This window comes from Terrapene carolina, unplaced genomic scaffold, assembly GCF_002925995.2.
Source record: "Terrapene carolina triunguis isolate 2854851 unplaced genomic scaffold, T_m_triunguis-2.0 Scaffold58, whole genome shotgun sequence".
Taxonomy (NCBI): domain Eukaryota; kingdom Metazoa; phylum Chordata; order Testudines; family Emydidae; genus Terrapene; species Terrapene triunguis.
The window spans coordinates 98,782,870-98,803,230 of record NW_020664409.1 but is presented as its reverse complement, the minus strand read 5'-3'; the positions used below and the strand labels follow the sequence as shown (position 1 = coordinate 98,803,230).

Genomic DNA, 20,361 nt, shown 5'->3' with positions numbered 1-20,361 from the left:
TGCAGTTATTTAATTATTATTACCATACTGCTCATTTAGTATTACTCATTGCATTCACTGACACTCAGTACTACTTTAAAGGTGAAATTGTAAAAGGAAGATCTGCCTATGTCAGCTATTTATTTTTTATCACAACTACATATAAAATGATAGTACCATAGAGTAACAACTATATTTTTTGCTCAAACATGAGAATTCAAGAATAGTCCAGAAGGAAGACAGGCAGTCCTTAAGAAAGAAGTATGAAATAAAAAAGTTTACCAACCTGAAGATCTTGCATGTTCAGACATGTTCCTTTCATCATCTTCAACGCAGCTTCCTCCTGAGAAGGAACACTTCTCATGATGTTGTTTCATTCGGGAAACCAGGCCTTGCATTTCTTTATTGTACTGTTTGCATTTTGCACGTATGCCTGTCTTACCCACAGATAGAGGAACTTCATTAAAATATTCCCAAAGTGGGTCTCTTTTATGGCCTGCTGCCATTATAGGTTTTCCCTTCTAGTCAGAGAATGCTATGGTAGATCTCAAATCAATGAACTCAGAAAGACATCAAGACTTCTGGACTATGCTGCTCAAACAGTTTCACTTTTGTTTCAATTGCCTGTCCCTCCCTTCTCACATTTATTTCCAGACTTCTCCTTGTCCAGATCTATTCCTCCCCCAACAATCTTCTATTCATTGAACTTTTTGAAACTTTGCACTTTTAGAGAGAGGTAAGGGATTGATTCTGTGTACACAAATTTTCAGGGGGACAATAGGGTTGAGGTATGTTATTTCTCACCTCTATATATTATTTATTTATTTAAAAACATTTTTGCTGTTAACAAGCATGTTATCTCTGGAGACACAAAAATTCAGTTTGAGAACTGCAAAATTAAGCATCTCTGATTGATTCTTCTAGACTGAGCACTGAGTCCCATTGGGTAGATAGAAAGAGTAACCTAAATAATCTATACAGAAGCCTCTGGAACCCCATAAGATTGGGTCCCTAATTCATGAACTATTGGAACTCATTTACAAAACTTTTCTTAAATATTACATGAATATATTGTCTCATACTATAGAACTAGAATTTATAATTCCTATTCCATGATGAAATAACAGGAGTACTTGTGGCACCTTAGAGACTAACAAATTTATTAGAGCATAAGCTTTCGTGGGATATTTCCATGATGAAATATCTTTGAGCTATAATGTACCTTTAGATAGGTTAGATAGGTTTTTTTCCTCAAAAAGCATTTTATCAAAAAAATCCAATTTAAATAAAAAAAAAATCTGATTTAAATAAAAGAAATCCGATTTTTTTTTTAATCGTTGATTTTTATCCACCCTGGTAAGCAGGGAGCCTGCTTTTAGAAAGGGCTTTGTGGAATCGCACAGCTGGGAGACAAGCTGGGAAAAATCTACCTGATGAACAGGCCTTTGATCTTTCTTTCTATTGGCTTGTCTACACAAACAAATAGTTTGTGGTGAGCTGGGGTGTGAATCTGCCTCACAGAATCTGCAGACTAATTGTCTATGTGGACCCTGTTGATGCACATTAGCAGTCTGTTAAAAGCAACAGAGGGTCCTGTGGCACCTTTAAGACTAACAGAAGTATTGGGAGCATAAGCTTTCATGCGTAAGAACCTCACTTCTTCCTGTTAGTTAACTTTGATCTAGTCCTCTTTGAAATGGGAGAATGAGCAGAAATTGGCTTTTAACAAAGGGGAAAACTAAGAGTCTATTATGGAGTCAATTTCCTTTTGTAGTATTCTGGAATTTACCCAGCATGACATCTCAGGAGCAGCTTTGTGTGTCTCCATTTTAAATCCTGAGGGCACTTGTAACCTGGATTTTACAGGAGACCTTGGGAATAGATGACTGACATGCACAGAACTGACAGTATTCTTTTATATTTAAGGGTTTTGTTAATGCTGAGGATTCTTTCCCCTCCCTCTTGAACTGTATTGGCCAGAGTGTTCTGACATCACAATGATGGGTGTGGTATCACAACCCATGTAGACCAGAATAATTAACTGAACTAATGTTGGCCTTTTGTAAGTGGAGCTATTTAATTGTCTAATGAATCCAGGGGGAAGGGCTAAGTGATTTTTATAATTGTATCCCTTTGCAGCCATTAGCTGAGGATAGGATAATGCAGTGGGGAGAGTTCATGAGAAACACTTTTTTTTTTAGAAGTGGGGGTCATATTTTTTCTTGATTGTTTTGTTTTCAAATCTGCTCTCCGAGTTTAGGTGCCAAAAACCAGAAACACCCCAAATTAATGTAAACTTTTGCAGACCTGGGTATGAACCTTTCTCTTCCTCAATTTCCCTGCCTGTACATGGGGATAATAATCCTTCCTCGCGTTGAGCTCTATAGATTAAAAGTGCCATTACAATTACTCTCTACTATCTATCCCTACTAAAATCAATGAACTCAGAAAGACAGCATTGTGCCTACGGTGGATACACTTAGAGTTTGTTCTAGTTATAGTGTTATCACTGATTCCAGCAACATTCTGTGGACGTAAAATATGACTGGAGCTGGTAATATCTCTGTGAGAGGACTAAACTTGATGTGCTCACTGTACTTATGGTTAGCAGCAGCTGGCATTCCACGGTATTTCTTTAAATTAGTTTGGGGAAGCATTTGTTTACCTCTGAAACTAGTAAGCTGAGAGAGAAAAGAACATGTCACATTTCCATTAGTGAAAGAATAACTCACAATTTGTTTTACTCACAACATCTTTCACCCTGACTGGTCTGGGATGTATTGTAAAATAAATCTTCAAGGGGGAAAATCCCTTGGAAATATTTATTTAGGACTCAGTTAACTTTTCTACTCTTCTCATTTGTCTCCCTACTACTCCAGTCTCTCTTTCTACACTGTCCATTGAAAAAATTCAACCATTTCCAAAGAGGTCCTTGAGCTCAGTGTTTTGTTCAAAATGTTAATTCTCAGCTCCCTCAGTGGAGCAGGTGACCATTGGGAGTTCTGACTCAGTGGTGTGATATCAAGCTTTTCCCATCCACGCAAGCCTACCTGGGTGACTTTACAATTGAAGTGAAATGTGAAACTTAACTATTCACTGAAGTCTGGGTCTTCAACGTAAGGGTCATAAACAGCTTTGCCTGGGGTTATACCCACCTTCTTTTCTTTATGGCTAGTTGGGAGGGGAATGCCAGAGCTTTTTCTGTTGTAACACGGGGTTGCAGTATGGAAAAGATGAGAACCACTGCTCTACAGCAATGCCAGAAAGAAAACTTCTGAATTTAACACACACTTCTTCTCTCCTTGCTTTTTCCTGTTGCTTTCGCTCTTCTTTTCCCCAAAAGAAAAGAGCAATTGGATGGTACTGCCAGGTATGTAACTGTCATGATTATATCCTTGCTTTAATATCATTGTTTAAGAATGCCTTATGGTTAATATTCTGTTTGTTGGCTCACATGCCACTAACAAAAAATGCTATTAACACTGTAAATATTAATTAAAAACAATTAAACAATGTATTTCTGAGTGCTTCCTTTATTTTTTCCTTTAATAATGGATCAAAGATACTATGTGTACAAAATGTATGGTACTGTGGAATTTTGTAACTAACCTAACTAGTTGTTTACATCTAAGGATTGGCCTAAATAGACTTCTGTTAGACTATGTGGTAGAACCATGGCTTAGCATTCAGGTTGTTATTGGGAGATTTGGGTCTTCTAACTAACATTGTTGGTTAATAACAATGCAATATCTTGCTATGAGAAATCATGATTGTTGTAATTCACTACGTTCACAAGCTCCTTGAGAACAGGTGTAATGAAATCCTAAGATGGACGAACAGTTATTACTAAAGTCCCTTGGCAATTCTTAAAAAAAAAAAAACTCTCTCGTTTAGGGTTTGATGTAAAGTCCATTGGCATTCCCAATGGTAGACTCCCATTGACTTTGGTGGGCTTTGGAGCAGATCCCTACTGAAAAGAAGTAAGGTTTCTTCAATGAGTAGGGATGTGATCTGAGTCAGACTGCAGCTCCTTAAACAGACTAGGAAACCACATATACACCAGGAATAAAAATTTCAAAAGCAATTAAGTCACTTAGACTCTTAGTGAAACTCAGTAGGACTTTGGCTCCTAAGTCACTTTGGTGCTTTTGAAAATATTACCCTAGGATCCCTTATTTCCCTAGGCTGTGGTTTCTTTTGAAACAATAGCCTTCTTCAGCAGAATGGTTACTGATCTTGCAATCATTACTGCCAGACAGCACAGGGAAACGAGTATTTCATGAAAGAGGTTGAACCACTCCAGATAAATAGGCAGGTGTGTGCAGTTCCCATTGACCTCAGTAGACTTTGGATCAGGCCCCATGATGCTGTCAATATGACAGCTTCCTGTCTGATTGCTAATTGTTCTATTACAATTAACACAATTAAAATTGCTAAGTGACTTGCTCTTCTTTTTAATTAGGTTTAAAAAAGGATATTATAATTTATATTACACTGCAGTTTTCTTTTCACATTTCATAGAAACAAATGATGAAGGCATGCTTTCTTAGTACATAGAGTGGCACAAAAAGTGATTGTGTCTCTAGTACCTGGCAGCCATGAAGTTCTTAGTCAGAAAGTTGTAGCAGCAAAGTGTATTGTTTGAGTTTTGGAGTGCAGGGGGAGTACGAGGAGTTGAGCTACGCCTGTCGAAGAGGAGCTAGGAATAAATAACTAGTGTATAGACTAAAACTGAGGCAAGGTTGGGTGATGAACAATAGTTTTTAAAATCTCCATTCTGTGCCCATTGAACTCAGCGGCAAAGCTCCATATGATTTCAATGAGAGTAGATATAATACATACATGTGCATTCGCGCGCACACACACACTGATATAAATTCAGTACTGTCTTTCTCTCATTTCCATGAACAAATAGAATATTAGTCACGTGCAGGGGTGGTTTAAGGCAAGACTCTTGCAATCTGGACCCAGTGGTGCGATAGACTCACAGCTGTATGTGACTATTTGGGGTGGACTGTTTGGGGAGGAGAGGAAAGGGCCACCGAGGAGGCTGTAGAGGGAAGAGGAATGTATCCACTGGTGAGGCTGCATGGAAGTGTCTGTAAGGGGGGAAGGCTGATACAATTTTTGTGGCACCCTGAAGTTTTACTGGATCTTACCTTCACGTAGGGTAAAACCATGCAGTTATGTGATGTGGTTGGATGAAAAGCAGGCCTGGCTGTCCATGGCCCCTGGTGCTGGCACAGGATAGGATGGTTGATGCTGACAGGAAAGGATGGGACTCTGGTACCAGTGCTGGGTATGTCTTCCTGGTAGATTCAGCTCTGCCATGTATGTTGCTACTGCTCTGTGAAAAACAGTTCCTCCCCCATAGATGGTACATACCCACACTCTACAAGGCAGCATTTGGCCCATACTCTTAATTCATCCCTAGTCAGGATTTACCAGGTTATGGCTTCATGCCAGAAGTCTTGTTCACTTGGCTTTCATTCCTCTAGCACCTTAAATACTGGGTTTCTAGTTACTATGAGTATCACATAGAAATTTTGCTGTAGAAAGATGAATTCACTTCTCCCCCTTTGTCTGACATAGCCTAGTTCTGTTCTTCTTCAGGGTGCATTGCAAGGCCTGTCAGTTGACTCAGGCTTTTCCTGAGGGTTTAGCTCCATTGGGAAGGTGTTCTGAGTGTAAGCGGGGGAATGGTCCCGCTATTGTGGGGAACTTTCCTGGCTTATACACTATCCCGGTGAAATGGGCGAGTGAAAGGATCTGAGTCCTCGCTCCCACTTCCTTTACCCAGAGGCCTGCCTGACCTCAAGGGCTCCCCTTCCACTCTCCAGTGTGGCAGAGTCCTTGTAACCCCAGCAAGGCTGGGCCCAGGATTCCTGGGGAGCTCGACCCCCAACCTTGTCGTGGTCACTTAGGACAGGGGCTAGGGTGTCTCCACTCCGGGGTGCTCTCTCTGCACTGGATGCTTCCCTGACCCACTGATCATTACATACAGGTCAAAGCAAATACAATACAAAAGGAAAAACTGGGAAAGGTTAAAGGAAAACACATCACCCCGCTCTGTGGCACGGGGACATCACAACCAGCATCTCTGGAATGTCAGGGAAGTTCAGTCTGTTCCTCACAAGTCCCAGGCCCTGGCTGTGCTGCAGGGATGCTGTGGGTCGGACACTTGCTCTGGCAATGGCCACACGCCCTCAGGCTTTAGGTGGCAGGACCCTTCTTCCCAGCATCGCCGCCGCCCCGGCGGGGTTACAATCCCCCTCCAAGTGTGGCCTGCTGAGCCTCTTGGCTGGGGTGTCTCCCTGTGCTGGGCCCACTGCCCAGGGTCCCCTTCGCTCTCCCCAGCTCCTCACCGCACCCGGCTCCACTCTGCCTCAGCACTGCTGCTGCTGTTCTGCCGCCAGCTCCCTGGCCTGTTTTTCTGGCCCCTCTGGCTGGCACGGCTCTGCTCCCCAGCTCAGCTTGGGCCCCGGCTTTGTCCTTAGCTCAGCCGCACTCTGTTCCAGGCAATTCCAGCTCACACAAAAGACAAGACTTCCCCGGCCTCCTGACTCCCTCATTAGCCTGCCCGCCCTGTCAATCAGGCTGACCTGGAGCATTGGCTTCTCCCCATTGCCCCTGGGGACTGTCAGTCTCAAGATCCTGATTTCCCATCAACCCTTCCCCTTTCTTTTAGTACTGGGAGCTATCCAACCAAAACACCCCCACTGAGCGTTAGTATGGGGACAACAGTCACTTTTTACATGAGGTTCGTTTTGCAGTGGGAGTTCTTTATCACCATTAGTTAATAAATGTGTGTGTGTTAAGCGTACATTTTCAAAGCTTCCACTAATTTTGAGTGGGATCCTGAAATGTGTCTTTTTTGTTCCAACTTTTTGCAACTTCCTCTGTATTTGAGAGAGACAAGGAGGGTGAGGTTATATCTTTTATTGGACCAACTTCTGTTGGTGAGAGAGACAAGGGAGGAATTGTGGGCCCAATTTTCAGCAGTGCTGACATCTGTTCCATTGACTTCAACTGGAGCTGTGGATTCTCACCATCGCTGAATATCAGGCCCTCTAAGACAGCCATGATAGACAAGTCTTTCAGGGGTTTGAACCTGATTCTGCAGCCCTTACACAAAGTCAGAAGGAGTTTTGACGGGGTATAGAGAGCATTGTCTAGTGGTTAGACTTTGGGATTAGGTATCAGGACATCTGGGTTCTTTCCAAACTCTGACACTATCTCACTATCTGCCTGTCAGCACGTCATTTATCATCTTTGTTTTCTGATCTCTAAAGTAGGGTTGATACAATACATACATAATAAGTATACATAAATATAAAGGCATTTTGAGAACCTTGGATGAAAAGAGCTACACAGTTCCCTTAATATGTTGTTATAAAGGATTGTGTATAATCATGCTGGTAACAATAGCATGACAAAAATGAAATATTTTGCAAAGAAAGCTGGAAAATGACACTGTCGGCATTTTTTATGAATGGACCTCCAGAAAACAGAAAAGGCTGGGGGGTGGGGGTGGGGGAAGCCCAGCCTCTGATCTGCACCCCATATTTTGAAGCACAAATGGAAGGCAATTTCCATACTTCACTGTTCCACTGATAACCATTAACCTCTCATCTTAGCAACTTCTTCTTCACTTTACAGTAATGTCATATTTACCAGGGAGTCATTCTTTGGATCAAGCGTCACAAGAAAACTTGGGTATATACATTCAAGTAATAACTGAGCCTATCTTTCTCTTTTCATATTTGCTGCATGCCATTTTCTGCCTGTGCTTTCTTTTTTTACTACAGTAGTTCATCTAACAAAAAAAATGTGAGGGGACAAAATAACTAGCACAGAATGTGCATTGTTTAAAAGATGTTAAGGGAGGCAGTGTTGCCTAGTGGTTAGAGCATTGGCTTGCCATTCGAGAGACCTGAGTTCTATTTCTGGCTCTGCCACTGGGCTGCTGAATCACTGGGGCAATTCACTTCCCCGCTCTGTGCCTCAGTTTCCCCATCTGTAAAAGCACTTTGAGATCCAGTGATGAAATGTGCGGCATAAGGCCTCAATCCTGTGAACACCAACACATGTGAATAACTTTGCATGTGTGTTCAGTGGTACTACTCACTTGTGTAAACTTACTCATGTGTATAAGTGTTTGCAGGACCAGGATCTTAGAGCCTGATTCATCAAAGAACTTAACTTTAAGCATGTAAGTAAAGTTGAATCCGGGCCTAAGACAGTAAGCTCTTTGGAGCAAAACCTGCGTCTTCCTGCAGATGGCCAGTGCCATGCATATTGCAGGTGCATGAAATACAAATACCAAATAATAATTAGGGGACCTATCTAGATGCATTATCGTGGAAACTGACTTTTTGCCTAAATTGTCAGGCATTTTAGTTTAGCCTCACAATTTTTTTATCATTCTGCTATAGCTCATTAATTCTTCTTCCATCCATCCTTCCCCTCACCCCCCCAACATGAAAACATTTGTAGGCAACTCAGCCTAGATGATCCAAGCCTTCAAGTTGCTGAGCACCTCCCAAGAAGCGCTCAGAACCTCTCGGAATAATTGGGCCCGCAGGGTGCTAATGGGAGGATCTGTGACATATTGGCTTTGTGAGTGAATGGTGTTGCTCTCTGGTGGCTGGCACACCGAGAGAATGAGGGACACTACTACCACTAGTAGCTAAAAGAGTTTTTCTATAGCTTACATGTCAGAAATCTGCAATTTTGGACCTCATGAATTAGGATTCTAGTCCTGGCTCCTTAAGTGTAGGTGTGAGTTATCAGGAGGAGTTGTCCTTGATTATTTTAGGGCTGAATATAGTGTTTTCTCTGAGTTTCCCCTTGTGCAGAATGTCATATCTATTTACTTTCCTCAAAGAGTTGTGTTGAGGATTAATTGGCTAATGTTTGGAAGTACTTTGGAAGAGTGATCACTAAGACAATTTACAGAAGGCTTTTGATATATTGGAGCCTTAATTGAGGGTGGATTTTTCAGGACTCAGCATTGACCTATTGACATCAATATCCTATTAACTTCAGTGGGAGCTGAGTTAGGCCAAAGCTAAGTGCTTTTGAAAATCTGACCTGTTACATCTGTTGTTTGTGCACTATATCTCCATAAGCTAATGCAGTACAAGTTTGACTCCCCAGAGCTAGGCTCACCCATGTAAGATACAACTGCTAATGTAGTAAAAATTGGGGTAAGCACGACTGCCTTGCGCTTCCAGTTATTTGAGCTGCAAAACAGATCTAAAAATTATTACAAAACTTTTTTAAAAAAAATGTATTAGTAGAGTTCCTGACTGGATCTTTTTATTTTATTGTATTGTGTTTTATTTTTTGGGATAAAAATTATAAATATAGGAGGGGGGTTATATTTGATCCATTGTAAGGATTATCACTTTGGTTTTTTTCATTCTTGCACAAATATCGTCAGTTTATGAAACTCCAGTGTTAGGTGCCAAAAAACCCCCACAAAACAAAACAAAACCACCCCAGGGAGGAGAATGTCTGACTTGCATGATGGGATGAAACTGCATTATTGTCTTGCATGATAGTTTCTGGAACTAATCTTCTAGTTCAGTGGTTCCCACCCTTCTAGGGTGAATGTAAAACCTCAACTGCGGCAGTCAGTGACCCCCTAACCCTTCCTCATACACCCAACAACCACATTCCACTCTCAGAAACTCCAGCACAATTCACACTGAAGTCAGTGGAAGTTGCAAGTGAGAATCGGAGGGCAGAATTTTTCTGTATCAATGAACTGAGCATCTGGCCTTTGTGCTGAGCCTCCGTGCTGCATGTCAGCTTGCCTCCCATTCAGCAGTTTCATATGATCCACGATGGCGCATAGGTGCATCTAACTTGGGACTGTGCTTAGTTGCACAAGACTGAAGTTTGGAGCAGTTCAGATTTCATCGCAGCTTGGAGTGCACACAGTTGAGTGGGAGGTGGGCACTGATGGTGCACCGCAGGTTTGTCACGAAGGTCCTCATTCTGTAACCACCTCATGTTTAGGATTTGCAATAAAAGTTGTTAAAAGTTCCACCCCAGAATCAGAATTTTGTGTAAGGGAGGGATTTGCCATGGAACCACATGCCAAGGGGACAAAAACCACTCCAATACCAATGCCAGAAGCCTGAGCTCTACCAGGAGCCGTACCTGTTTGAGTATGTGGGAACCACTGCCCTAGTCATACTTATGAAGAGCGATGTGATCTCCGCATGCTTTAATACTTCAATATTGAGTCACGTGCATGCTGTGTTCATGAAGGAGATCATGTAATAAGATAAAATGTTTCCAGGCCTTTGTTTTAATAGATCCACATTTCATCTGCTGGAAATGAGAATAAAGCCCGCTCTTTGTCCGATGACAATTCATTTTTTATCTGGAAAGAAATCCAGAGAGTTTTAGTACACAATGCACTGTAAACCCAGGAACATTTCTCTCAAGTGAAATTGACGCATGATTGCCTGAATATTGTGCTGCTGTAGTTGCCCTTGTTCAGACATGAATATCAGTATCTGCTGTGTAATTGTTTAATATTGTAGCAAGTGTTGCTATTAGCTTGAAAGTTCTCCATCAGATTTCAGCCTAAAATATTGGCAAATGAATCAAAATAAAGGACTTAAAAATAAAAGTGCAGGAGCATACTTCTGCTCATGGATTCAAAGGGTAGAATTTTGCCCTATATAAGGAGAATCTGGGAACGATTTAGGATTAGATTATTTAGCATAAATAAAATAGAGAAAGTATCTTGTGGACATATGCAGTTGAGATCTTTGCTGCAAATAAGCCATCTGCCATGCTGAATGGGGAGGAATAGTTTGACCTACATTCCAGAAGGGAGGTGTGGAAAAGCAAGGAATCTTATTTTGAGACAACCAGTGTAGAGATTCCTACCTCCGAATTTAGAATAAATCCTGAGATAAGCTTTCTGATTCCTTTGTATTGTAGCTCTGTCCCAATACACTTCCATTTCCTTGTGGTCACACTCTCACAGCATCGGTCTGGCTAATGCGTCCACCTGCTGGTATTTAGTTCAGTTAGTACAATTTTGAGAACTCTGAAGTTCCAGATCCAATATTTGACTCCTCCTGTGGCCTTGAGCAAGTTACTTCTCCATCTGCAAACCAGAGATAATATAGTAGAACCCTTTTGCCTGCATTAAGAGGAATTCCCAATTAACACTGTGTGCCATTTGAATTGTAAGGCAGTATCTAGATAGGCCTGAGGAGCTGAGATGGACATGGAGGCTATACATAGCCAACACGTAGTTTATGCCCAATTCCAACACATTTCCCTCCCTCCACTCTTCAGAATGAGCCTTCCTCTGGCCCTCCATGGATATTTGAAGAAGTCCCCAACCACACAATCTCTGCCACTTTCTGCCTTCTTCAGCACTCAGCACCTCTTAGGGTGACCAGATGTCCCGATTTTAGAGGGACAGTCCCGATATTTGGAGCTTTTTCTTATGTCGGTACATATTACCTCCCACCCCCGTCCTGATTTTTCACACTTGCTATCTGGTCGCCCTAGCACCTCTGCCAGAAAGTTCATGCTTTGCATGACAATTTCTCACAGTCTTGACTCAACCAAAACTAGTGAGTTTTGGAAAATGTAGATGGGCCCAAACCAAAGTGAACTTTGAGGACGTCTTGGCCTAAACTTCATTGCCTGGGCTCATCTTTGCTAGTAACCTCAGGCCAAAATGTGCAAACTCGAGTGCCTAAAACCCTGCAACTAAATCAACCTGTAGGCATCGAGAGGCCTGATTTTTAGAGGTGCTGAGCACCCACAGTTCATGGGACCTTCAAGGGCTCAGCATTATTTGAAATGAGGCCACTTATTAATGTGCCTAACTTTGGGCACTGAATTTGCATCTCATCTGCATCTCACTTACTAGAGCACTTGCTCTGCATACAGCTTTGAACCTTAGGCTGTTCGTCCAAAGTGAACCTCTTTAGCTTTTGCAATTCGCTCATGATTATTAATACGGTGAGAGAGAAGCTTACTTCCACTAAAGATCTGATGCACATAGAATGCTCTGAACATTTCAGCACCACTTTCCATCTGATCTTCTCATCCCCTGGTGGCTGTAACATCCTCCTTCTTGAATCTCGCCCCATCCTCTCTCCAATCTGTCTAAAACTCTGCTGCAAAAATCTTCTGCCTTGCCCAGCTCTGACCCTGCTCAGCCCCTGTTTCAAATAACTTCACTTTAATAGCCTCACCTTTTTACTTCCTGCATCATATTCAAACTCTTCGTTCCCTGCTTCAAATGCGTCTTACTTCTCCATGATTGTTCAGTCCCTGCTGCTCATCTAACTCACTCTGGCCCCCAAACCCACTTCTGTGCCTTCTTCCTTTCAGTCCCTACTCCCAGAATCCCCGTTGAGGGGTCTGCCAATGACACCCTCTTCTCCTTTAAGGCCTTTCACAAAAGCAGCTTCTCCTGAGAACTGTGCTTTTATATTTTAGTTAAACAGGCAAACAGAATCTCTGTGGTGTAACCTCAAGGTGCGTACAGGACTCATCCAAGCAATCTTACTATCTTCAATTTCATTTTCCCTGCCTTTTCAAACCCTCCCTGAGTTAGGTGTCTGAGCATGCTGCATTCTGGTGATCGTGGACTGGCAGGCCTCAAGGGAGATGCTACAGCCAGTGCAACATAGAGTAGCCCAGAGGGTGCTCTAATTTGCGACAGGGACCAAATTGTCCCCCAGCTGATCAAAGGATGTCCTTTCTGAACGCCTCTGCTGCAATCTGCAGCACTACTTTTAGCTTCTGCAAAGAAATAGAGGCATTCATCACCAGTGTGACTGTAACTACACACCACACACATTTCAGGAAGCAATGGGAATAGTCCATACTGATAGGGAAAAAAATTATGTAGCCATTAATCTCTGCTCTGAAGTTATAAGGTGTGGCCAGGGTTTGTGGGGAGTTTTATATAATGCATTTCATTGTTGTTTTACATGTAAAAATACAAGGTACTGACAAGGCATTTGTGTGATCTCACTGGGCTACAGATATGGTGTTCACATGGACAATACTGTTAAAAAAACCCAACAATCCTTCTAAAACTCATCACCATACAAAGATTTATCTTAAATAATATCAATACACCTCTACCCCGATATAACGCTGACCTCGGGAGCCAAAAAATCTTACCGTGTTATATCGAACTTGCTTTGATCCGCCGGAGTGCACAGCCCCCGGAGCGCTGCTTTACCGCGTTATATCCGAATTCGTGTTATATTGGGTTGCGTTATATCAGGGTAGAGGTGTATCTCTAGGACATAACTCATTGTGATAGGCGCCTTAGCAATTCCATCAGTCGATTAGCTTTAGATAAGACAGATCGTTGAGGGCCACAATAATTTGGATAAAATGAAGTATTTTGCAATTGCCCTTAGCTATAATGTCCAAATCAAGGTGGAACCATGTGTGCTGATTGTATGACCTGATTGCAGCCTGATTGAATGACCTGGGATAGCAGGGGACTGGACTTGGTGACCCAGGAGGCCCTTTCCAGTCCTATATTCTACATTCCTATAGTCTTAATGGCCACACCTCCTAGTAAAGATGAGAGTAGTCCAGTTACTCATGGATCTGCATTTGTCCCACAAGCCACACCTTGACCACCCTACTTTAATCATTGCAGGAGAATCCCTGAGGAGTGCCAAATACACTTCCAGGTTAGGATCTGACACCTATTCAATATTTCACCGAGCATGACATATGGCAAATCACTTCGTGCTGCCATAAGACGTTTTAGTAATCTCCTTGGTTATCAATATAGTCATTCAGCCAGCAGAAAGATCACAGGTGCCAGTCCAGAGGTTAGCATGGAGGGGGCGGTGTGGGTCTAACTGCAGAGGGTCCCCTAAAGAACACACATTCTCATGGCATTAATATTCTAATAGGGTAACCAAATGAGCATTGGCCTGCTAAACCCAGGGTTGTGAGTTCAATGCTTGAGGGGGCCATTTAGGGATCTGCGGCAAAAATCTGTCTGGGGATTGGTGCTGCTTTGAGCAGGGGGTTGGACTAGATGACCTCCTGAGGTCCCTTCCAACCCTGATATTCTATGATTTCCCCTACCATGAATATTGACTGGAATTAAATGATTGAGAACTGGGTGTCCTGCAGTGCCATGTACGGAGCAATTGCTTAGGAATGTCTTTGTGTTCTGGGCTGTTTTGAAAATAATTTATTCTTAGTCCAGCACACATTCAGACTTCTCTCGTTCATCATCACTATGCACGGGCAGCTCATTGAATAGCCTAACAGGCACCCAGCACTTAAAGAGGGCATTGAGCTGAAAAGACCAATTCTCCCTATCAGATAATGATATTGGCTAAATATTGGTGTTTATCTTCTTAATAATAAAGCTGGCACTTAAGCCAGGTTAATGGAGCAGAAGCAGTGTGACAGACTAGGTAGAGAGGATGGTAACATTGGCTGCATTGATATAGTACCCCGCCCCCAACAGTGAATTATCAACTGAGTTTAGTTGTTGGTTACAAAGACACTGATGTATTACCATAGCTCCAGCAGTGTCCGTCTTGTATGTGAAACATTTATTTGGGATCTAATATATGAACAGCATCATGAAAACAAGTTAAAGTGTACTGGTCTGCATTAACGGAGGAAAATTGATCACTTTTGCTTATTTTGTAGCCAAAAGCTGGGTCTCTTGGATCGGGTTCGTGGTACCAATACTAAAGGAAAGCTATTTACCCCTCTGAATGTAGATGCCATTGAAGAAAGTCCTTCTAAAGAGCCTAAGAATGTTGGCTTGAATAATAAGGAGCGTTTTCGCACTGCATTCCGAATGAAAGCGTACGCCTTTTGGCAAAGCTCAGAAGGTAGCACGTCTATATTAATTCATTTTTAACCCTCCCAGATTCCTTCACCCTGTTACCCTGGGTTTTGTTTTTAATCCATCTCCTTTTGAGACTTCATGACCTTCAAAATAGCAAATCAACACGATTAAAATAATCTGGGGCAGACACAGCTATGTCTTGCCTTTGCATGCACAATTTATGGAACACTGGGGAAAGTTTTGGAAAATAATGCTGGAATCCAAGCAAAGCAATGCTCCAAATAAAGTGCATGTATTCCTCAAAACCAACCATGTTCTGTATTGATATGTTTTCAGTGGAACCCACTTATAGTTAGCGTGGAAATATGGGAACTCAGGGGCAGTGATTACATGTATCTAGGAAAGTCTAGTGACACTCTAGGCTAGTATAATCTACGTTCTTTTTAAGATTCCCTCAGTGTTTTTGTTGCAGTAACTTAAACTCACTCTAAACTTTCTCACACAGACGTCTCTGAACTGGCCCATGTGTAACTTTGACACCCAGCTCCTTACACATCATCTGTGCATTTGACCCATTGAGTCTTATCTCCTGCCTGAGAGAGAACTGTAGCAAGAAAAGCAACTCACAGAAGGTGTAAGACTGTGTGAATTAAAGTCGGCCTGACCCTACTGTGCTTTACTTTACACCTTCTTTCAGCTGCTTAGGATGCTAGTAACAGCATCTCAGACTCTCGTACATGGTTAGAGTAGGGTGTAGTAGGTCCAAGGCAGCATAATTGCCTTTGAAGCATTCTCAGTGTAACAGAGTCCAGATTAGTGCCTGGGCGTCTCCCATGTTGCTGCTGAATTTGGCCTTCAGTTTATAGTGATGTAAAATGCAAATCCCAAATGGTCTCAGTTTATCAAATGCAATTTGCAAATTATAATTTCAGTTACAAGGAACCTCTGATTTTAGGACCACGGTCTCAGCCCAGAGCTGTGCCAGATGCCAGGCATGCACACGTGGGAAAGGAGGAAGGAATCATCACAGCACCTCAAGGCAGCAGAGCAGAAATAATGCTCCTCTGCCCTAATGTGTACCCCCTGAAGGAGGGAGCTCCACACAGCAGAACCTTTCATCTTGTCCCAGGCCACAAGGGAGCTTGGTGGGGATCTGCACCAAGCAGGGGACTTACCTCACTTATATGTCCCCCCTAAATCCTGTCCCACTTTGTGCAGGGGAACCACAGCAGTTACACTGCCCAGAGAGCCTCTGTAGCTACAGGAGCATGTGGGAAGGAGAGATTTGTACGTTACTGAATAGAATCAAGCCCAAAAGATCTCTATCTTCATTTCCCACTAAATAGACTATTGCAGCAATAACTTATTCTTAAAAACTCCTCAAAAATGGGAGGTCCTAAATCCAATTGACAAGAAGGAAAGCTCTAGATGGTTCATGAAATGGCTAGAATTTTGGGAGACTTTCTGAAACCATAAAATGTCTTTGCATTCTCCTGGCCTGCCATAGAAGAACACAGGGGGCATCACCCTCTTCAGAGGATAAGTGCTGGCCAAAGTAACCAAAGGAACTTCTCATGGGTGATTATTGACTGAAATTAGTTTATATTATGTACTTGGTTTAATATTGTTTTGAACAATGCTGTAAATTGTGGTCTGATTTTTGCATGCATGTGTTTGACCTACTTTACAGATGCAGGAACAGGGGATCCCATGACTGAAGATAGGGGTTACAGTAATGAGTTCCTCATGGAAGATATGATCCCCACATTGAAGGCAGCCATCCGAGCTGTCAGGTAAATTTCCTTTATGCTCATCAGTACTGGCTTTGACCTTTAATGCTTGGCCTACAGGAAATCACTGCATCATGTCACCAGGTTGTTCATTGTTGTTGGGTCTTTAAATGGAGTAGGGAGTTAGATCATAGTAGGCACTTGGAAGGGAGATAACTAGAGCCAGTCAAAAATTTTCAGATGGAACATTTTTCTGTAGGAAAATGCTGATTTGACAATAATTAAAATGTTTTGTGAAAACTCATTGATTTCACACACACAAAAAAGCCAGGGGTTGAGCAGTGAGCACCCCCCAGCACATTGGAAAGTTGGCGCCTGTAGCTCCAGCCCCAGAGTCGGTGTCTATACAAGGAGCTGCATATTAACTTCTGAAGTGCTGCATGTGACTCCGGAGCCACAGGTTGGCCACCCCGGCTTAGAGACTGGGTAGTTCATTATTTTTCTCTTCTAAAGTAAAGCTAGTATAAACTAACGGAAGCGGCAAATGCTGTACAGATGATCTTTCTTTCACAAACTCTAATATTGGGCCTCTCAGAATATTAATGTATTTTGCCCTTATATATCTTTACATTTATGGACACAAGATCAGGGACTGGTTTAAAACTAACTAATATATGTTACTGCAGCATCATTTGAAAGATGTGTTTATTCGTTTATTTTACATGGATTTTTTTCATTTTACCACATTAGACGAGTAGCCTTAAGACTGAGTTGTCTGCATGATATTTACAAACAGGAATAAATTAGCATCTCTCTCCTGCTCTGTGCAACCCCAGTTGATTAATTCACTTTCTATGTGAGCTCAATGGGATATGAACCTAATGTTTTTTTATATATATCTTTACATAGTCTACACAGAAACTGAATGCTAACTGGAAGTAATTAATTCATTAAAAAGCTCTTAAAGAATGCTTTGGCTTATGATCAGTTAATATTTGAAATTGCAACACAGATCAGGTTCAAAATGGTTCAGCCTGCTATACAGTTTACAAATTATCTTTAAGAACATAAGAATGGCCATACTGAGTCAGACCAATGGGCCATCTAGCCCAGTATCCTGTCTTCTGACAGTGGCCAATGCCAGGTGCTTCACAGTGAATGAAGTGATCCATCGAGTGATCCATCCTCTGTCATCCACTCCCGGCTTTTGGCAATCAGAGCATGGAGTTGCACTCCTGATCATCTTGGCTAATAGTCATTGATGGACTTATCCTCCAGGAACTTATCTAGTTCTTTTTTGAACCCCATTACAGTTTTGGCTTTCACAACATCCCATGGCAATGAGTTCCACAGATTGACTGTGTGTTGTGTGAAGAAGTCTTTCCTTTTGTTTGTTTTAAACCTGCTGCTTATTAATTTCATCCGGTGACCCCTGGTTCTTGTGTTATGTGAAGGAGTAAATAAAACTTCCTTATTTACTTTCTCTACACCATCACAATTTTATAAACCCTTTATCATATCTCTTCTTGATCGTCTCTTTTCCAAGCTGTAAAGTTCCAGTCTTTTTAATCTCTCCTCCTGTATAGTAAATTGAACCAAAACTCCCAAAACCAACACTCCTATACTTTGTTGTACAAAATCCAGATCCAGCTCTGACTTTTATGGCCTGGGGCCTTGCCTAATCAGGATGATATTGGGAAGATCTACTGTGTCCATATGCATTTCTAGGAAAGTCTAGCCTGCTAATGATGAATAACAAAATATGAAGTCTGTTCTTAATAATGATTTAGTATTAGATATTCCTTGCATGTGACTTATTGTCTTGGGTTGATGTAATATCACATGTTCAATTCTTTATCATGCAAAGAATGTTGCCTGACTAGAGCCTCACCTATAATTGACCATTGTGCTGTTTACATAAGGGGCTAATAATGGTTCAATTTACTACGCAGAATACTACAGTTTCGTCTCTATAAAAAGAAATTCAAGGAGACTTTGAGGCCTTATGATGTAAAGGATGTGATAGAGCAATATTCAGCAGGGCACCTTGATATGCTTTCCAGAATAAAATACCTTCAGGCAAGGTAAGATCGCTGCAGGAATGTGATAAATGGAGGGGGTGTGTGTGTGATGGGGAAGTGCAGTTGTTCTGTGTATGTGCTAGACCAGTGGTTCTCAAACTTTTGTACTGGTGACCTCTTTCATATAGCAAGCCCCTGAGTGTGACCCCTTATAAATTAAAAACACCTTTTTAATATATTTAACACCATTATAAATGCTGGAGGCAAAGCGGGGTTTGGGGTGGAGGCTGACATCTTGTGACCTCCCATGTAATAACCTCGTGACCCCCTGAGGGGTCCTAACCCCCTGTGCTAGACAGCTCACACTCACTCGACATGCTGCTAATGACACAGGAACAAGGATGGTTCCTTCAAGCATCAGTCAGAGAATCTTTAAACTATCCAGGTGGCTTTAAACTATCCAGCACACAACAATAGCCAGTTTATCAACTCACCCCTTAAAAATAGTTTGGGAGTGTCTCCTCTAAGAAGGAAAGATAAACAAGTAGTTATGATAACCACATATGAAAGGAACATTGTTTAGTCGTTAAAGCAAGCAACTGGGAGTCATAAGCCCTGGAAATGACTCTCAGCTTTGCACCTGATTCTCTGTGTGACCCTGGGCAAGTCACCTATCTCATCTGTACAGACAACATATAAAAGTAAAGTAGTATTTGTATTATATGGCAGCCATTCCTTGACATTGCTGGGCCTGATTCTCTATTGACCTGCACCTTGTGTGATCATTTACACAATTGCAAAAAAAGTGAGTGCCACCAAATCAGAATGAAGCGATTTAGATTCACTTTGCACAGGTGTAAAATAAATGACCACAAAAGGTGCAAGGTAATGAAGAATAAGGCCTGGAGCTGTTAAAGATCTTCAGGTAAAAACAAACAGTTGAGCCATCCAAGAAGGTTTATTGTAGTGTTGTTTGATTTCTCTTGAGCTAGGCAAATTCAGTTCAACACTGTTGTTTGGTTGGACCTGGGTGAACTTACCTTTCACCTTTTAAAAACAAGCTACACTGTTCTTTTTCTTTCTACTTCATAGTTCGTTTTAATTTATTTTTCAATATAGTTTGTTCTATGTGTTCTGCATATTTAGTGTCTTCGGTTCCCACTTCACTTTTATTGACGTTCTATGACAGTGGCTATTCTCCTTAATTAAAATAACTTCTAATACATAGATTTTAAGGCCAGAAGAAACCACTGTGATCATATAGTCCAGGGATCAGCAACCTTTGGCATGGGGCCGGTCAGGAAAATCCACTGGTGGGCCAGGGCGGTTTGTTTACCTGCAGCGTCCGCAGGTTTGGCCGATTGCAGCTCCCACTGGCCATGGTTCGCCGTTCCAGGCCAATGGGGGCTGCGGGAAGCAGTGGCCAGCACATCCCTCAGCCCACACCGCTTCCCGCAGCTCCCATTGGCCTGGAACAGCGAACCGTGGCCAGTGGGAGCTGCGATCGGCTGAACCTACAGATGCTGCAGGTAAACAAACTGTCCCAGCCCGCCAGCGGATTTCCTTGATGGGCCGCGTGCCAAAGGTTGCCGATCCCTGATACAGTTTGACCTCCTACATAACACGGCATGGACTTTCACCAAGTAATCCTTGCATCGAGCCTGGAACTTGTGGTTGAACTAGAGCAAGGCACTTAGTTGACTAAGTCCCATTTTCAAAGGTAACTTAGGGTATGTCTACACTATGAGGGTAGTTCGATTTTACTTAAATCGAATATGTGGAATCGATATTG

The 20,361-nt window shown here is 42.1% G+C and overlaps 1 protein-coding gene across 1 annotated transcript in view; it reads left to right on the top strand.

Moving 5' to 3' along the window:
- The window catches only part of KCNQ3 (potassium voltage-gated channel subfamily Q member 3), a 247,554-nt gene that overhangs the window by 218,193 nt on the left and 9,000 nt on the right, over positions 1-20,361 (top strand). Inside the window, exons 8-11 of the mRNA XM_026659953.2 lie at positions 3,323-3,349; positions 14,674-14,861; positions 16,509-16,611; positions 18,501-18,632. Of these exons, the coding sequence (XP_026515738.1) occupies positions 3,323-3,349; positions 14,674-14,861; positions 16,509-16,611; positions 18,501-18,632 (450 nt within the window). The remainder of the gene's footprint in view (positions 1-3,322; positions 3,350-14,673; positions 14,862-16,508; positions 16,612-18,500; positions 18,633-20,361) is intronic.